The 21,193-nt window shown below is 37.6% G+C and overlaps 1 protein-coding gene across 1 annotated transcript in view; it reads right to left on the reverse strand.

The window, feature by feature from the left end:
• LOC113106049 (alpha-ketoglutarate-dependent dioxygenase FTO-like) overlaps positions 1-21,193 on the reverse strand; it is a 129,984-nt gene that overhangs the window by 88,020 nt on the left and 20,771 nt on the right. The window contains exons 2-6 of the mRNA XM_026267578.1: positions 15,482-15,559; positions 13,797-14,550; positions 9,683-9,922; positions 6,080-6,159; positions 5,811-5,954 (exon numbers count right to left, since the gene is read on the reverse strand). Coding sequence (XP_026123363.1) covers positions 5,811-5,954; positions 6,080-6,159; positions 9,683-9,922; positions 13,797-14,550; positions 15,482-15,559 — 1,296 coding nt within the window. The remainder of the gene's footprint in view (positions 1-5,810; positions 5,955-6,079; positions 6,160-9,682; positions 9,923-13,796; positions 14,551-15,481; positions 15,560-21,193) is intronic.

Consider the following 21,193-nt stretch of genomic DNA (forward strand, 5'->3'; position numbering starts at 1 on the left):
TAATCAAAGCAAAAGTTGGCTACTTTGAAGAACCTAGAATATGACATGTTTTCAGTTGTTTCACACTTTTTTGTTATGTATATAATTCCATACATAATTCCACATGTGTTCATTCATAGTTTTGATGCCTTCAGTGTGAATCTACAATTTTCATAATAATGAAAATAAAGAAAATTCTTTGAATGAGAAGGTGTGTCCAAACTTTTGGTCTGTACTGTAAATACATATATATATATATATATATATATATATATATATATATATATATATATATATATATATATATATATATATATATATATATATAGACACACACACACACACACACACAGTACACATGGTCAGAATTACTGGCACCCTTGGTAAATATGATCAAAGAAGGCTAAGAAAATGAATATTTTTGATCTTTAATGTATTTTTATTTTTTTAACATAAAAATATAACCTTTCAGTGAAGAATAAGAATTTAAAATAGGTGAAATATCATTATGAAATAAGGTGGGTTTTTTTTGTTTTTTTTTACGGACGCACAGCGCACCTGTATTTGCCGAACTGTAAATTATGTGAAGGCGCACAACTCGCCGTCGCTTTGCTGATAGCGCTGTTTCTCACACATGCAAAGAGAGAAAGTGAGTCTAACCACGCTGAATCGATGTGCTACATGTAAACTATATTCTTTGTTGTAATTTCCTGTCAAAATAATGGACTTCATTTAGAATTATTCAGCTTTTTAGAGCAAGCAAAAGATATGCCGCGGATATGTGATAGATATGGGCGGAGTTAATGCGCTCATCTTACCGTCCTGGTTTTGATTTCAGCAAATCATTATTTAACAGAAACCCTAAATGATCAAAAATATAAATAAATATAAGTTCAGTTAAAATAACAAATGTGCATTCATACATGGTTACCAAGTTTTAGTTCTAATCACTAAAGTTATATCATTAAATAGTGCCTAATACCATAACTTAATGCTTGACTGACTGATTAAGAAGCTAAGATTTAAGAAGCTGTGCCATTTTACAAAGATTAGCTGAGTGGAATCATATATATATATATATATATATATATATATATATATTAGGGCCGGGACTTTAACGCGTTAATTGAGATTAATTAATTACACAAAAAATAATGCGTTAATTAAGATTAATGAATAACAGAAAAAAATTTCCCACATTTTTAATAACTTATTTTTGCACCGCGGAACGTTTCTCACTGGATGAGTTTCGGCGGACCGATTATACTGAAGCACCAACTAGCGTTCGCATATCACTGCAGCACATCGAGCCTCAAGTATGCACCTCAATAATCAGCTAGCGTGGACTTTACACTTTGATGAACTATGTATTATTTTGTTGGTGCAACTGGCAGTTTATGTTGAACTCTTTATTGTTTTGTTATTGAGAGTTGGACTTAGTATGTTATGGCCTCTGAAGCAACAGAGAGATGTTTTCTAATAGTCAGGGTTTCCAATGTTCTGAATGTAATTGACAGTATTGTGTTTTACTTAAAAAACTGTTTACAGAAGGTTCCAGCACCTATAAGCTACCTGAATTTCTGAAATATACTATTTCTAAATTGTTTCTAAATATGCTATTGCTACACTTAATGGCAAAAATTGCACTGGTCTGCAAAATTAGCTTGAACAAAAATAAACAATATGTTGTTGCTTAAGCTTATGTATTCAGTCATTATGCAATGGTATACTATAAATCCATGTGAAAAAAAATTACTTCTCATTGTTCTCAGGTCAAATATTTATCTGCGATTAAAATGTGATTAATTTCGATTAATTAATTACAAAGCCTCTAATTAATTAGATTAATTTTTTTAATCGAGTCCCGGCCCTAATATATATATATATATATATATATATATATATATATATATATATATATATATATATATATATATATATATATATATATATATATATATATATATATATATATGTATGTGTGTGTGTAAAATAGTATATCAGTCTAAACAAAAAACAAACAAAAAAATGTCTAGCCAATGGCGATTATATTGCCAAGCTGTGCGTAGAGGGTTGTTATGAGCATAAAATTATCGAGCCATAGCTTCCTGTTTCACAGAAATATAAATAGAGTGGAAAACAAAGCCAAAAAACAAATAATATATTTCTGATGTGCAGAAAAAGATAACTGAGCTTCACAATTCCCATTTCCACCATCAGGGCAATAATTAATAAGTTACAATCAACAGAAAAGGTTATGAATCTTCCTGGAAGAGGACGTGTCTATATTGTCTTAATGCACCGTGTGGAGGAGAGTTTGAATGGCCAAAGACTCAAGGACCACAGCTGGAGAATCGCAGAAAAAGGCGGAGTTTCGGGGTCAGAAAACCTTTTAAAAATTATCAAACGGCACATACATCACCACATGTTGTTTAGGAGGGCTTCCAGAAAAAAAAGAAGAAAAAAAAAGACACATGGCATCATTGATTCTATAAAATACCAACAGATAAAAAACCAAATAGTGACTGACTCTGTTAGAAATCTTATAATGGGCCATGGTTGGATCTTCCAACCGAACAATAATCCAAAAACAACACAAAAATGGGTACAAAACCAAGCTTCTGCTATGGCCAGTCCAGTTCTCTGACCTGAGCCCTATAGAAAAACTGAAGAGGAAAAGCACCGTCATGGAGCTGGGAATCTAAAGGGTCTGGAGTGATTCTGGATGAAGGAACGGTCTCTGATCTCTTGTGAGGTGATCTCTAACCTCATCAGGCATTATAGGAGAAAACTCTTATACTATTTTGGCAAATGGAGGTTTCAAAAATTATTGAATAAAAGGGTTCCATTAATTGTGTCCAACGTGTATTAAAGAAAAACATTTATCTCACAATGACACCCCTCTCCCTTTAATTCTTATTCTTAGATGTAAATTTTTTTTGTGATTTTTTTTTATTATTTTTTTATTAAAGATCAAAAGGATTAACAATGCAGATTTATTTTCATAGCCTTCTTTGATCATATTTGCCAAGGGTACTTACCATTCTGACCACACGTATATATATATATATATGTGTGTGTGTGTGTGTGTGTGTGTGTGTGTGTGTGTGTGTGTGTGTGTGTGTGTATGCGTTTTGTTTTTAAATCCTGTTGCACTGAAAAACTGGTGTGGATCTGATGGACCATAAAACTACACACCTGACTCTCTTATTCAGCTTCATAAAAACCTGTGTTGGCTATCAGTTTATAAGCATTCAAACTGGCTTGAACAGGATCATCTTTAGTTGGACTGAGATCAGACACCCAGGGTTCACTTTCACATATGGCCGTCTTCAAAGAAATGCTACACTTTGTGTTGGTTCAAACCTACAATCGCTTCAGACCAATGTCGACTGCTGACAGTCTCTCTACGGACGCCGGAGGCTACAAATGCTAGCAGCCGCTTTTGTGTCTGTCATTCCCCCCCGTGCTGATTGTCTGTCTGTCCTTCTGCGTTGAAAGCCCACACAGCGCAGAGCGCTTTGAGCCAACATGGAGGCCAGTTTCCCGCAGAGCAGGCCTGCAACAGGCACAGACCTGGAAACTATGCGGCTGGCATTTAGAGCCAAGCCGTCTGCTGCTGTGAGGTACTGAGACTAAATGCCACCTGCATATGCTGGAGGGAGAAAGAGAGAGGAAACAAACAGAAATAAAAGGCTCACAGAGACAGGTGGAGAGTCTGTTGTCCTATATTTCCAGCTGAACGTGGCGGTAACTACTAGTAAGCTATGCTACTGGTCAGGTGCTCATCACAGTAACCTGAGAATAAAGCACTGTGCCATTTTATAGATCAAATGGTTTAAGATTTCTAGATATCTTTCACATGAGGCTCACTGTTAGGACTACCAATCAATTTCACCAGATCACCCTCGAGTCCAGCACTGCTGGGACTCAATCAATAGAGGCCAGTCTGTGCTGTTTGCTCTGTCAACCCACATATCCACACATATAAATAAAGAGCCATGTGTGTGTGTGCACATCAGTTCAATGAGAATTGCAGTGATGCAAAAAGTAATTACATATAACTTAAGTATTCAGTCACATAACTTCTTTTATTCCATAAATGTGACCCTGGAGCACAAAACCAGACACTCATGGGGTATATTTTTAGCAATAGCCAAAAAAAAAAAAAAAAACATAGAATGGGTCAAAGTTATCGATTTTACTTTTATGCCATCATTAGGATATTAAGCAAAGATCATGTTCCATTAAGACATTTTGTAAATTTCCTACTGTAAATATATCAAAATTACATTTTTGATTAGTAATATGTATTGCTAAGAACTTCAATTGGACAACTTAAGAAGCGATTTCCTCAGTATTTTGAGTAAATCAGATTCCATATTTTCAAACAGTTGTATCTCAGCAAAAATTGTCTGATCCTAATAAACCATACATCAATGGAAAGCTTCTTTATTCAGTTTTCAGAAGATGTATAAATCTAAATTTACATTTAAGACTAGTTTTGTGGTCCAGGGTCACAAATGTGTTAAAGTGTAAAAAAAAAATTTATTTTGAAAAAAAATTAAATTTTTATTTAATTTTATTTGCATCTTGGAGTTTCTGTTCCACAATTTTTATTCAATTTCACAAGATTTTGCATAAAAACAATTACATGGCTGGAAACTCACCTACTTATTTAAAAGAACACAAACATTTATAGTGCTTATGCAAAACTAGTGCGTTCTGAGCAGTTGAAAAAATTTGCATAAAAATACATTGCTGGAAATCTGATTACTGGTGTTAAACTTAAATATGTATAAGCAAATTAGATTTGAAAGCAATGGCGGACAGAGGATTTTCAGCAAATAACGATACAACCCTCACACAAATCTATCATCGTACGGCATCAGAAGACTTGGAATATTGCACGTGTACAGGTGTCAAGGTGCCACTTTTTGTGTCCATTTGAAAGTTCACAGCCCCTAGCACTTTCTACTTTCACGGTATGGAAAAGAGTTGTTTGGACATTTTCTGGTTTTCCAGAAAATAAAGCATGTCATACAGGTTTTGAACAACATGAGGGTAAACAAATGTTGACAGAATTTTCATTGTGAGGCGAAACAGCCCTCAATTCAACACCATTTCAGAAGACCCTGCAGACCCCAAACCTTGGAAGCGAGAGATACATGGTGCAGAAAAGCACTAAGCACCCTCTCATGAACCTCCAAATCCCAGCATCAACACTAAACACACAGGTAAACTTTCGTCTTTCAACATCAATAGACTAACACACTCCATTAATCCTATACACTGCAGATCCTCTACAGATCCCCCATCATCTCCATGCAGTCCACCTCACTAAACAAGAGCTACACACCGAGCTCTGCTAGAACAGCATGCTGGGATAAAAATGAGTATCAATAATAAATAATACAATAATACATCATTTAAGAACACACACAGGCCCTCGTGGGCAGTTTCAACAAAATAGCCCCAATCAGGTCAGAGTATCGAGGTCGGTAACCTCAGGGGAAGCTGCTGCCCCCGGGCAGGGGTGTATATATAAATATATATATAGCCGTTTATATTTTGATGGGGGTTTTAAGGTGCTGGGTTGTAATCCAGTTGGGTTGGCGTTCAACAGAGACTTACACAAGGCCGTACTGATAGTTAGGCCCTCTGAAAGAGCTATTGTTTGGGGTTTGAAAAATTAATGGCAAGTACAACCTTTAAAAAACCTCCAAGCAACCTCATCTGTTATGGCACGAGACACACATTTGGGATTTGGTGTTATGAGTACACATTTTACATTGCTTCAAACACACTCACAATCTTGTTCAAATACACACCTCGTTGTGGATGTCCTCAATGTGCTGGAGGGTGGAGGGGAGGAGGGACTTCAGGCTCTTGGTGGTCTTCTCAGAGTCGGTGTGTAAATTCTCCAAGGCCTCTGAGCAGCGTTTCTTTATGTAGTCCAGCGTTCCTGTACAACACTAAAGGAACATGACAGATAATAGTGTCATATTTACTTATGAGCCAGAAATACTGTTTGAGGATTTAACATGAATGTTGATGAAGATTCTGGTCTGATCAGGACAACTGGAGATGTGGCGCTTACCTGTGCAACTCTGTGAGTAGAGCTGAATCTAGCCGTGTCACCAGCCAGTACACAGTGCTGATGCGTCCGATTCAGATCATCTACAGGTACCATCACATACAGCCACACACACATAGACAACAGATGAAACATACTTCAATATTATTATGAACCTAGGAAGAGAGCATTTGTCTTGGTTATTCTGTTTATATATACATATATATATATATATATATATATACAGCCCTTGAGTGAACTGACTTTCCTTTGCTCCTTTCTCTGATGTACTGCAGCATAAACAGTAATGTCTCTTTCATTTCCTCTGTATGCTATTATTATTATTTTTCTGATGCATTAAATTGGTATCTAATAATACTCTGATTCTCTCAACCTCGGTGTGAATCTTGGGCCATACCAAATTCTCCTAATACATATTTATCGTTATTCTCTTGTCATCGAGGGGCTGCTGTGCTTCAGTTAAAAGCGGGCTTTTAAATCTATAGGGTCAAAACCTCTCCCTAGGTCTGTCCTGTCCCTGGAGCATTCAGCACAGGAAATCTTATTACAGCTGGGGCCGGTGTCGGTCCAACAAATTGTTCTCCGCTACCCAGCACCAAATTCCATTTTTGAGAATCTACTGATTAGATTTGCACACAGGAGTGTGAGGCATCAGCAGATGGAGGGGAAGAAATGTGACAGTGTTAGAGAATCGCAGGAATGGGGAGTGAAATGACTTATTTTCTGTACACCTTTCTTTCTCCTTAGCTTGCTTTTCTTTTTTCCTTCCTTCTCCCATTTCCACTTTTTCTTCCCTTTGTCTTTTATACTTAGCTTCTTTTCCATTTTTTTTTTCATTTTTCATTTTAACCATTCCCCTTTTTTCATTCCTAATACTTCCTTTACCTTCCTTCTCTCTCTTTAAAAGTCCTTTCCCATCATTTTTACTTCCTAAAACGTCCCCTACCTTAAACTCAAAATTTCTTTCTTTTTTTATTTCCTTCCTTTTATTTTTGTTCCTTTACATTCCTTCCTACTTTTATCTTCTCAAATCTTATCCTTCCTAATTTTCTTGTTTCCTTATTTCCTTCTCTCTTTTCCTTCCTTCTTTTTGTTTCCCTTCCTTCTCTTCTTTTTAACTTGCATCCTTTTCCATTTTTGCAAACTACAGCTTGTTCTATCCTTTACAGTGTTTTTGTACCACATTTTCCTTTGTTTCTCCCTTTCCTATATATTCTTATACACATAAACATACAAACACACACATACACACACACATATACACTACTTTTCAAAAGTTTGGGATCATTAAGATTTGGAATGTTTTTTAAAGAAGACTTATGCTCATCAAGGCTGCATTTATTTTATAAAAAAAAAAAAAAAAAATCCCTTAAACTGTAATTTATTTCAGTTTTGCAAAGCTGAATTTCCATCAGCCATTACTCCAGTATAAACTGTCACATGATCCTGAAGAAATCATTATAATATGCTGATTTATCATTAGAATTCATGTTGGCAACAGTTGTGTTGCAAAATCTTTTTTTGGTTGATGAATTGATTGAGGTGATCGGTTTGTAGCACTGCTGAGGTGGTATGAAAGCCCAGGTTTCTTTGACAGTCACCTTCAGTTCATCAGCATGTTTTGGTCTCTTGCTTCTCATTTTTCTCTTGATAATACCCCATATATTCTCTCTGGGGTTCAGGTCTGGTGAGTTTGCTGGCCAGTCAGGCACACCAACACCATTGCCATTTAACCAACTTTGGTGCTTTTGGCAGTGTGGGCAGGTGCTACATCCTGCTGGAAAATGAAATCAGCATCTTCAAGAAGCTGGTCAGCAGAAGGAAACATGAAGTGCTCCAAAATATCTTGGTAAACTGGTCCAGTGACTTTGGTTTTCAAAAAACACAATGGACCAACACCAGCAGATGACATTGCACCCCAAATCATCACAGACTGTGGGAATTTAACACTGGACTTAAATCAACTTTGGCTATGAGCTTCTCCACCCTTCCTCCAGACTCTAGGACCTTGGTTTCCAAATGAAATACAAAACTTGCTATCATCTAAAAAGAGGACATTGGACCACTAGGCAACGGTCCAGTTCTTCTTCTCCTTAGCCCAAGTAAGATGCCTCTGTGGTTCAGGAGTGGCTTAACAAGAGGAATACGACAAGTGTAACCAAATTACTTGACACATCTGCATGCCTTGACCCCAGCCTCAGTCCATTCCTTGTGAAGTTCACTCAAATTCTTGAATCGAGTTTGTCTGACAATCCTCATAAGGCTGCGGTTCTCTGTTGGTTTTGGATTTTTATCTTACTTTTTCCTTCCACTCAACTTTTTGTTAACATGCTTGGATACATCACTCTGTGAACAGCTAGCTTTTATTGGCAATGAATGTTTTTTGCTTACCCTCTTCTGGACAACTGTCAGATCAGCAGTCTTCCCCATTACTGTGTAGCCTAGTGAACCAAACTGAGAGACCATTTTGAAGGCTCGGGAAACCTTTGCAGGTCTTTTTAGTTGATTAGCTGATTGACATGTCATCATATTCTAATTTGTTGAGATAGTGAATTGGTGTCTTTTTGTTAAATGTGAGTCAAAATCATCACAATTAAAAGAACCAAAGACTTAAACTACTTCAGTCTCTATGCACTGAATTTATTTAATACATGAGTTTCACAATTTGAGTTGAAATAAATTTACTTTTCCATGGCATTCTAATTTATTGAGATGCACCTGTATATATTTTCTAACAATATAAATATTTTCTATCACTTCTTAATGGATGCTTACTGAAAACCCTCAACACACATCCATCTTGACTTCATGTGCCTTTAGAAGTAGCTTTCTACAAATTCAGGAAAAATAAATTGAAAATAAAATAAAATCTGACTAATTCAGCCAGAAGAAGTCTCATTAACAGTTCATAAGCCAGTTTTCCAGTCACACTTTCACCATTGCCCTGCACCCAGGAGACGCATTATGACCCATTATGTTTCTGCTGATTTTCACTTAATTAAAGTCACTTGACAAGAATAAGAGTGCCACTAGGCAGGTATAAATAACATTCAGTTTAGAGCAGCCAGCCACAAAGAGGCCTGATTACAGCAAAGCTCCTCCAAACAGAGGAAAATTTGCAAGCGAAGATGATACAATTGTGTGCATGATTGTGGGGGGCGGTGGCATTAGTCATGCTTGTACACAGAAATCGGGAAATAAATAGTGTCCTTATCAAGGTCATCAGACTCAGTTTATGGGCTATTTAGAGGAGAGGGTTTGTGCGTATGTGGGGTCGAAGACAGGGGCATCTGTTGTAGCCATCAGTAATAAAAGTCTGATTTACTGATTTTCTCTCTCAGTCCTGCTCTCAGACTGGGGTCACAACGCTTCATAAAATAACATTTGGTTTTCTTAACCTCTCTGATACACATGATAAAGGAACCTGTGGAAGCAAAATCCTAGGGAAACAGACACATATGTATATAAAAGGATGTAGATGTGTATATCCTCTGGGAAAGATAATTCCTGGTCTAATGCATTTCAAGATGACCGAGACGGTACAATCCGCTTTACACATGTACTTGAGTCTACTGTTTCTGGATGCAGATGAAAGTGATTGTGTACCTGTCATATAGTAGCAGTCTCCGGACTGTAGAGGCAAAGCCAGACCTGGTGTGTGGATGTCCCAGGCCACCTTCAGTCCAACACGCCAACATGCTTTCTCTTTCTTTACTTCCTCCTTCCCTGAACCTTCTCCTTCTTCTTTCTTCGGTTCTTCTTTACTTGTTCCTTCACCTTCTGTCTCTGCTTCTTTTTCTTTTTCTTTTTCTTTACTCTGTCCCTCCCCATCCTTTTCAGTCACCCCTGTAAGCAAAGATGTACTGTAGTTTAACATTTACAGCAGGGATGCACCAGTTTTTTATGTATTTATATATTTTTTATAACAAATAATGAGATAATTATTTATTTGTCATAGCCAGTGACAACTGAATGCTCAATGTTTAATTTCTATGGTGACTTTAGTTTAATGTGTCAACAACTTGCAACAACTTACAGCACATGTATTTATTTACTATAGTAATAACAGTGATCGTACACAATCATGGCCGTAGCCAGGCTTTGAAAATTAGTGAGGTCCAAGGGTTTCTATAATAACCCCCTTATTATAGAAATGTGCTATAATAACCCCTTTAAATACAACTAATTATATACTCTAACACTTGGAAAGAGACAGGAATGTAGAATCTTTTGGAGTGATGCTCAATTTAAAATCATACCCTACTTATTGCATCAAAGTTTGTTAATAATCTATTTATGGGGTGGATAATTTTATCAGTTGTTTATTATTCATGCAAACATACATATTGCCCACCACACGCGTTATTTTTGGATAGTCAACATTACAAAAGACAATACCTGACACTCAGCTCCAGTGGCGCAGAAGGTAAAGCGTGTCATACAAATTTTGACGTGATCGTTCGAATCCGCCTTTTGGCAATTTTTTTTTCTCCTTTTTCAAATTTCAAATCACTTTAGAAAAGTTTAAATTAAGTTAAAATTAAGTAAATAATTAAAAAGTTAAGGGTAGGTGTAGGGAGGGCTTTATTGTCCCAGGAAGGTGGCATCCATTAAATTAGACTCAATAAGTTATTATTGAATACTGTTTTATAATGTAAAACAATACTGAGGGGCAGATAATTGACACTATTTGCAGTAAGTAGTATAAATAGCAGAAAATTCTGCTATTATAACATAATATAAATACAATCTATAGATATTTGCACTTAGTGTAAATAGCCACTGCCTTTTTGGATTACTGGCAGACTAATCCCGGGGATGCAATGTTGCCAGATGTTGCTATTATAATAAACAAAAACCTATAAATAAATAAAATAAACGGAAATTATTTCAAATATTTTGTACATTAGATAAGATTAAGTTATCGCTGACCCTAAACCGCAACTTCCTACTTTATAAATTTTTTTAAGTGTTAAATTTAGTGGAAAAACAAGTAAAAAAAATATTTGTATAATATTTAATACATAATAATACTTATAATAGTTGGATCTGGCAACAAGTCTCGCACTCTCGCTCACAACACTCTGAAGACTCGTTCACTTTGGAAGCGTCCTGTGGAGATCATTTTCATACCACGGACGCGAAATATTATGAATTATACATGCAAGACTTTCATATGATGAGTTTAGCAGCAAATTAGTCAATCAGAGAACATTTCAAGGACAAAATTACAAGGAGTTTTAGACCACACTGCATTAACAACTTCTTCAGTCAGTTCTGGATACAATGCAGCAGTTTAATGCCATTTCCCGAAGTTGCCGTTTCAAGAACCACAATAAGTGCACTGTGAGTCGCTTTGGATAAAATGTATTACTAATACTTAATACAGTACGTATTAATAGAATGTTGTGCAACTTCAACCAATGAGCTGTCTTTATTAAAAAACTATGATAAATACAGAAAGAGAAATACAGAAAGAAAGTGTAACTGATAATACAAAAAAAAAAGTTAGTAAACAAAATCAGAGAGGGCAGGCTGACACCTATCAGTGAAATCAATACAAAAGCGCTCTTGGAAGCCCGAGCCCTGAGCAAGGCTTTCTCAGCGCTCAGCAGGGATAAATTGTAACTTAATTTCAGCCTTTGCTTTCTGACACAGCTCTCAAAGGGCCATGCGCAGCTAGCACAGCAGCGGTGGAAAAGATTCCATCTAAAACACTTCAAAATCACAGTGGCACACACCATTGCCTGTTAGAAAAGGAAATGAGCTGGATCTAGTCAGTGTTGGATGAAGAGCTGAACAGATTTGTCACTGAGCGACTCCCCTCGCTGGAGACTACACGCCACAGCACGGCCAGCATACTCTATAAACCCATCACAGATGTGTTAAAAGATACAGGCATCATGAAAAGCTTCGGTGAGATATTCTTCTTCAAAGCTTGTTCAGGTGAAACAAGAATCTATACAACACACAGATGTTATCCAAAGGGAAAATAAAAAATAAAACCCATTCATGCACACACATACACACACACACAGCAACAAATAAATGATGTACAAAGTGATATTCTTCTGAGCAACAATTGGTTTCAGCTGGTCTGCAGCATTTCATAGTGATTTCTCTAAAGTGAAGGCAACATTTTGTGCAATGCTCTGCACGGGTGCGCACGCATGCAAAAGCGTTCCATCAGGGGAGTCTCTCTGAAGTCTGGAACCGAGGGGTCAATTTTACCTCCAAAAGAACAGCTGTGGAATAATTCCACAAAAACTGACACATTCACACACAAAAACACACACACAGACCATTCATGTGCTGTTTGAAGCGGGCCCTGGGGAGGTCAAAGGTCAAATCGGTCAGTAAGAGATTGGCGAAACAGCTCGCAAAGCAGGTGGTTCTGGTTAGCACACCACGCTCTGTTCTGTCGAACCGACACACACACACACACACACGCACACAGCTGCAAAGCGAAGCTGTTAGCCTGACGTGAAGAGAGACTGATGTCCAGAAAAACGTCTCCAGTGAGATTCATGTGAAATATGGAAGATCTGGCACTTTCTTCATGGAACAAGTTCATACAATGACTGCATGAACACATTCAAGCTATCAAGTGAAGGAGGGTTTTGAACTAGCTGGTGTCATAATAAATGTTTTAGGTTCTCAGTGGTAAGCTAGAAAAAGAAAGGATTTGTTGTCTCTTCAGTGAGAATGAAACAGGAGTGGGAAGGGAGTAAGCCCAAAAATGAAAATGTGAATAATGCATTTCATACTGAAGCAGAACAAAAATAAATAAAAAATTACGCATTTTTGCCTTACCACCGACATTCAATGCATGGATAAAAACTGTTCTTCTTTTGTGTTCCACAGAATAAAGAAAGTCATACAGGCTTGGAATGACATGTGGGTGAGTAAATGCCAGAATATGCATTTTTCAGTTAATTATCAGTTTCGATTCTAAAATATAATTCTATAATGTTAATAATAAATACAAATAAATGTACCCTAGTGAGCTGGAGTCCACTAGGGGACCTTAGCAAATCATCCAGAGAGGCCTCAATAAGTCTTTAAATTATTTCTGTCAGGATCACTAATTCACTATTGTCAAAGAGGATTGACAATTAGCTCACAAAAACTCCCTGCCCATCCATCCAGCCTGGCATGAATAAGAGCAGAGAGAGCAGTAATAACACCCCTAGAGTTAATAGAACAGAACCAAATGGAGCAGATATCATTGATGTACTTAATGTGACAATATAATTAAAGATAAAGTAGTCTGACTCAATGAGGAATATCAGAAGTCCTGACTGTGAACGAAAGGAGGAGCTGGGGATGTAGGAGGGTGAGTAGCTCTGTATTCCTTTACATAGTCATTGATCAACTGAGAGTCAGCTGATGTGACATGCCAAAATGCTATGCTTGATATAAATGTAGGTTAAAAAAAAATTAATAATAATAATAATAATAATAATAATCTTAACTAAAAATGCTAATACCCCATTAAAATAAAAGAGTAAACTGCCATCATATGTCTATGTTTATTTGTTAACAGAATTACTAGAGGAACATACTGTATCAGCTTTGATAGGAGTAGGGTTTTAAATATAGTCTTGGACAAAGTAGGGTCTTTGAATCTAAGAGGCTCAGAACGACAGTGACAGACCCCTTTGGTGCCATGGCTCTGATACAGTGTTACATGCTCTACCCAAGACCTTTGACCTCTCACCTTCATTCTTTGGCTCTGCTGGGCAGCTGTAGCTGTAGACAGCAACTGGTGATAGAGGAACCAGGTTCTCGTCGTGATGCCAACCGACCGCCATCTTGCCCATGCCATAATATGGCTCTTCCTTCAGCTGGGTCATGGCTGTTGGGTCCATGTAGTTAATGAGGGTAATGTTAAACTGCACCAGGCCGGCCACATCAGGTGGCGGAGCAGATGAAGGAGGTGAGGAATGAGAACAGCCCTGACCGCTGTCTTCTTCCTCTTCCTCCACCTCCTCCTCTTTCTCCTGCTTCTCCTCAAGTAACCTGTCCTTGACACTCTCTTCACTCATTCCCTCCCCTGGTGTGTCTTCACTGTTCTCAGTGTCACTGCGGGAACGCTTGACGCCTCTTGCGTTTGTCTGCTGCTTTACATCTGAGCAAAAGAACTGATTGAGCTCCCACAATGCTTTGCAAGCGTCCCTCAGGTCGGAGTCACAGCAAGGTTTGCCTTTCTCATCTTTCTGGCCTTCTTCTCCCTCACAGTGCCAGGGGATGGTGAACAGACGGGTGTCCAGATAACGGTATGTGTAGCCCGGCTGACCCACGAGAGCACGGGAAACAGCTGTGAAGACGTCCCGGTCTCGGACTCGAACAAGATCTCGGAGGAGACATCCACGCCGCTGAAGAGTTCTCAAAGCAGACTGCACCCTCTCATGGAGACCATCTGGCAGGGCACTAGACTGTCGTAAAGCCAGCCCTGCATAACTGGAGTCCCACTGTCAGATTACACAAAGATTGTGCACAGGTTAAACATTGTCCCAAGGAAACAGAACAATGAAATTAGTAAAAACAAAACAAAAAAGACTATGTGAGCAGTCTTGGCCAGAAAGTATGGGGATTCCCGTAAAGATCTTAATAAATTACTTTTTTTCCATTCATTTGGCGCTACAGGATAATGTTAATAATAATTCTAATGTTAAACTTCAGATTAACTTGCTAATGAATCATTTGTGTGTGAAACTTGTTTAAAACAGCCATAGGTTTTTGTAGTTCTGCCAGTGGCACCAAAATTTATTACCTTTCAGATTTTTCCAAGCCTGAAAAACACCAATTATGATTTTGCCATTTCTGTGACTGTGGAAACCCATGGAAATCTTCATATTATATACAAACGGAGTGAAAGATTTTCTTTTGAAATAAGTATCTTAAGCTCTTGCTGCAACAATGCTGCACGATTTTGACTTAAAATAGTAATATTGCAAAATATGATTTAATTTAAACTAATCGTATTCCATTTTATTACTTTGAATTGTAACTTAATCCTGTAACAACAAAATGTTAATGTGTCATAACAGCTTTTGTCACATGATCCTTTAGAAATGAATATAATATTCTGATTTGGTGCTCAAGAAACATTTTTTATTACTATCGATGTTGAAAACAGTTGTGCTGCCTAATATTTTTGTGGAAACCAAAATATTTTTTTTTCAGGATTCTTCGATGAATATAAAGTTCAAAAGAACACAGTTTATTTGAAACAGAAACCTTTTGCAACCCCATAAATGTCTTTACTGTCACTTTTAATCAATTTAATAGAACCTTGCTATTCATATATTTACACACTGACCCTAACCTTTTGAACAGTAGAGTACACACAGATCAATCAAAAATGATGAAGCATTGTGGAGATATATTTGAATTTCTAACCAGTTCCTGAAATCCTGGGTCTGCAGGAGAAAGATAGGGAATCCTCTGCTCTCCCAGTTCCTGTATAAGCCTCCGCCTCTGTAAAGATAACAAAACCACAAATAAATGTAGAATTAGATTTTTTTTAGTCTTTAAAATCACTGCATATTCAATGTTTTCTCAGGACATCATCAGCATTTCCACGAAGAAGCATATTAGAAAGTCATACTGGCCTTTGTTATATTTATTTTTATATTCATACATCTACAAAAGTAAAAAAAAAAGCTCCAAAAGAGGAACATTTCACACACTTTTATAAGTATCTCTTCCCAGTCAGAGCACATTTCCCAGACTCTGCTGCCATCCCATAGTGCTCTAGTTCATGGGCATCTCAAGTTTTTACGGCTTTAGAAGGCAGCAGAGGGTCTTCTCAAAGCCACATAACCTACGGCCTTCTATGCGTCGCTCATCTGTTAAAACTCAACCTGCTCTGCCCATCAAAGAGCGTTTCATTGGGCTGCATTCCATTCTGACCTGTAAATCCAACAGCAACCGGCGTAAAACTCTGATACCCAAATAAATTTCACAAGTGCACCCACTCCTCCTCTCTGACACACACGTCCTCTATTTCTTCACCGCAGGTGCAGGAGAAACTGCCTTCTCTAACCCCGCTCAGGTGGGACGGTGGGGGGTGTTACATCAGTGACCCCGATCCGGCCTCTGCGCCCGATACCCCCATCAAGCAGCGCAGCAGAATGGCCACGCTGTTCCCTTAAGAACGCAGACGCACAGCAGAGACGTTAACGGAGAAAGAGGGCCATATATATGCCCTATATTCCCTGACATTTACGGAGGCCGAGTTTCACATTTCAGCCATGTTAATAATGGCAGTGTTTTCACATGGGAAGGGCTTTTTGTGAGTGTGCCGAGCGGCTACACTTCGCCCAAATGGGTCTTGACTTTTAGAGTAAAATAAAATGTCCTGTTAATAACATTAAAGTAAAGGCATTAAAAAGGTTACTTCCTGATTTGAGAAAGGACACGGGTGCACGTGCGAGAGTGTGCGGATGTGTTAGTGAGTGGAAATAGGGCTGTATAACCGTTAAAGTCACTGCAAGGTTTTGCAATAACGATACAAGGAGACTCTTGAGAAAAAGATGCTCTGGAGGGTTCGTTCAGGCCTGGGCTGGACTTGATTCTTCTGGTTCTTTCCGTTAAACCAAAACAATAAAAAGGACAGGCAGACTGTCAAACAGAAATCTACAAAACAAAATAACACACTATTCATGGACAGTCTTGACTTAAAGGCCTGAGAGAGACGAAAAGAAGGGAAGAATAATGCTGAGAAAAAGGGCAAGAATGAGACAAAGTGGATGCGTAGAAAAAAAGAGATGGAGATAAACTGACAACTTGACACGCACTCATTGTTGGTGTCAAAATTTATCTCAACGCAGAAGTGATGGGTTTTTTACAAAAAGCCAGTGGATTTGTGTGCTTGTGTGTATTTTTTTTTTTGCCGGTGGCAATGCTTGCCTGCTCTGATGTACAAACACAATCCCATGCACACACACACACACACACACAGAAATGGTCTGGACAGCACAGTTTCTGGGCTAGTCTTGAGGAGCAGTGGCCTGTCACGCAGATGTCAAATACATCAAGCTGCTCACAAATTCCAAAGAAAAAAAGAGACAGACCCATTCAACTCCACAGATGAGCCTAAGCGAGTGCCCTTTTCTCTCTCACACAACATACACACGGAAACAAATAAAGGAAAAAAAGGGTTTCTTTCATATGTATTTTTTGACTTAAGGTTCCAAGCACTGGAAGTTGTACAAACATAATATGTGTTTCTGCATTATTGTGTGCAAAATAAACCTCAAGAGGCAACACAGTTACTTTTAAATCTCCATGCTAGTACACCAAATGTAATTATACAAATTTATGTTTTTACAAATAAAAAATACAAAAATAAAAGTTAACCCACACAATTTTCATGGGGTACACAAATTTTTCACAGCACTGAAAATAATCATTCTAAATATGAAGGAGACAAAAAAAAAAGCCTTGGAAAAGAAAAAAATAATTAAAACAGTAAATTGTTGAAAATAATAAAAAAGAAATAAATAGTGCAAAAATGAATAAATATTAAAATATGATGTATGAAATCTATGTTGTGTGCATATTTGAACACAATCTTATGAAACTGTGTATAAATACAAATAAAAAAATGACAACTCATGGAATTGATATGCAAAAATGGACTTTGGCGTGTATATGCTACGCGGTGGGTAGGTTTAGGTTTTTGGGGTAGACACGTACTATATGTACACGAAACCTGCATATCATATGCATGGCAACACATTTCGTATCATATACACACGTAAACTACGTATTATATGCACGCCAAACACATGCGTATCATATGTACACCAACGTCTGTTTTTGCATATCAATTTCACGTGTTTTCCTTTTTATTTGGCGTACTATTTAAATTGCGTACACATTTCCATGAGACTGGGCTCATATTATATATAAACACACACATACATAAACGTACACACAATATGATTTTTATTTTTTTTTTCATGGGAAACTAGCTAAGTTTTTACAGCACTAAAATGTAACGCTCTTGCTATTAAAAAAAATAAATAAAAAACTTGGAAGAATCCACTGGAGAGCAGTGTTAATTTCGTTGACTAAATATTTTCGTCATTATTTTCGTCACGAATATATTTTTGCCGACGAAAACGAAACGAAAACTAAAATAGAAGGCACTGATGGAGACTAAAACTATGACTAAATTGATTGATATTATCGTCAACGAATAAAGGACGAGACGAAAATAGACTGTGACGAAAATCAAATCAGCAGACGGCAGAGATGAGAGGAATGAGCAAAAGAACCGGCAAAACAGAACAGACTGCATGAGAGAAGAGAACCAATCAGAGCCTGACTTATTGAGACGTGAAGCGAAGGTTTTCAGTTTTTATGAGCTCCCGGGAAGTCGGCATTCGAAGAGGTGATAGGGACTTTAAGCAACAGCCTCTGGTGGAACGGCAACGCCATTCTGGCGTTGTATTGCGCCTGCGCGAATTTAACTGCTACTTTGTGACGTTCTAATTTAACGGTCTACTACGGGAGAACAGCTGATTTGCCGGAGTCGCTACAACGTGAGAGGTTAGGTAAATAAATGTTATGTTTTTAGACTTATTTACATCATACAATATTAAAAACTCCTCTTCTGACAAAAGATTGTCATTTAACGCCAAAAGCAATCCTTCTCTTGCTTTTTTAAATTATATATTTTTTTGGATCTCAATAAATGAATTAATGCTGCGTTGCGCTGTTCTGTTTTACCGTTGCTTAGTGACTTTTACGTTCTTGGCTACAGCGGTGTGACGGCAAACTTCCGGTCGCTGTAGCCGTTCCATTCGCAGCTGTTGCTTAAAGTCCCTACTGTCTAAAAGAGCGACAAAATGTCCACAGCTCACTTCACGTTTGACGACGAACAAAACAAAACAAAGTGTAAAGCACGCAGAGCGCTCATTCGTGGCAAGAACACAACCAATTTGAAAAGACATTTACAGACGAGCCACCCGGACATTTTCTCAAATGTAATTTTACAATGATGTTCTTTTGTTTATTGAGCTAAGCAAAATTGGAATAGTGCAGTGCGTAGATGTTGTAGCATTAAATATTACGAACTGAAAAGTACTGTAAAATAGTCCCTTCTTCAAATTAGATGCGAGCACAATACTAATACGTAATATCATGATAAATACATTTGATTAATACTAATGTTTAGTATATTTTATAATGTTCTACTTGTTGACAATATCACAACTATTTCTATATTAGTCATGTGAAACATGAATGTTCACATCCTATCATTATACATACAAATCTAGCAATATTGTAGTATTATAGTATATTTAAAACATACAATATTGCTAGACAAATGAATACCTTATAAAATCTTGTTACTTTTTTTATCCACCTAGCTGCCAACTTATTAAATATTTACTTTAAATGTATGCACTTATTGTTCAGCTCAGCTGTAAGCTTTAAGGTCCTGGACCTATCGTTATTTTTATTTTATTGATGGTCAATTGGCAGCTAGTTATTGTTTACATTATCATGACAGTGTTTGTTGCTGCATAAAAGCTTTTGAATCGAAATAAAGACACAGTTGTGTTAAAATAAAGTTGAATTTGTGTTTTATATATTTTGTTTAAGTTTGTTTCCTATACCAGCTGTAAAAAATTGTCTAGTAAATCTGTTATTGATTTTAGTCTTATTTTAGTCGACTAAAATACCAAGCAATTTTAGTCGACTAAAATACCAAGCAATTTTAGTCGACTAAAATAAGACTAAAATTAAAACAAATCAGATGACTAAAACTTGACTAAAACTAAAAAGAATTATAGTCAAAAGACTAAGACTAAAACTAAATTAAAATTTCGTGTCAAAATTAACACTGCTGGAGAGGGATGAAATAAAAAGGAAATCGTTGTAAATAAAAGCATTAAATTGTTGAAGACTGAAGAAAATGTAATATTTAATGTAAAAAAAAAATTTTTTTTAAAGGTAATATAAAAATATGTTGCTAAAATAAATACTTCAATTGTGCAGCCAGTGACTATCAACAGAGCAAGCACAAATCTCAGTGACTGATGAGCAGAAAACTAATTCTTACAGTTAACCATGTTAGTGTTTACCAACACATCTGAGAGTTTCACTATGTGTACGTGTGTCTGGAGGTAGCCTATTGAGGTCCATGTGTGTAATGGAGCCCCATGTTTGGCGAGTACACAGTTGGAGCTTGTGTGTCACCAGTGACTGAGCTCTTTTTCTCCTGCTAAATCAAGCAGTCGGACAGCTCACCTGTACAGCATCAAATGCAAACATGTCGTCGCACACACACATCAAACACACTTCCTCCACATCTCCTATTTGTCAGAGAGTTGCGGAATGTGTTCTGTGGGTGACAGCGGTACGGGCGGACAGAAGCAGGAGGAAGAGCTGGGGATGTCCTCCTTCAAGAGAAGGGAATGAGAAAACGGACACACCTGAGCAAACAGAGCCGTTTACCTCATGCTGAAGGCTTGTGTGTGACTGCATCGAACCTGCCTGTGAAAACACACCACATAGGTGTCATGACACATGCCCGTGGACCCGGCTCAAACAAACTCACGACAGTGCTAAAGTGGAAGTGTAGTCAGAGTGTCAGCATCTCTAAGTAACAGGAAAGATCTTCCATCATGTTAAAAAGATGTGAACACCGCAGAGGAGATTCAGGTGACAGCCAGATGATCCATGCGGCAAACTCACGGTTAGCTCATCTCAAACAGGACGGTCCTATGGAAACAGACACTACATTACTGACCATTCAGAGTGAGGCTCAATGAAACGTCTGAGGAACTCTAAGTTCACTTGGTCCTGAGTCTATACACAGTACAGACCAAAAGTTTGGACACACCTTCTCATTCAAAGAGTTTTCTTTATTTTCATGACTATGAAAATTGTAGAGTCACACTGAAGGCATCAAAGGCTATTTGACCTAGAAGGAGAGTGATGGGATGCTGCGCCAGATGACCTGGCCTCCACAGTCACCGGACCTGAACCCAATCCAGATGGTTTAGGGGTGAGCTGGACTGCAGACAGAAGGCAAAATGGCCAACAAGTGCTAAGCATCTCTCGGGGAACTCCTTCAAGACTGTTGGAAGACCA

This window comes from Carassius auratus, chromosome 7 (assembly GCF_003368295.1).
Source record: "Carassius auratus strain Wakin chromosome 7, ASM336829v1, whole genome shotgun sequence".
In the NCBI taxonomy this organism is placed as follows: domain Eukaryota; kingdom Metazoa; phylum Chordata; class Actinopteri; order Cypriniformes; family Cyprinidae; genus Carassius; species Carassius auratus.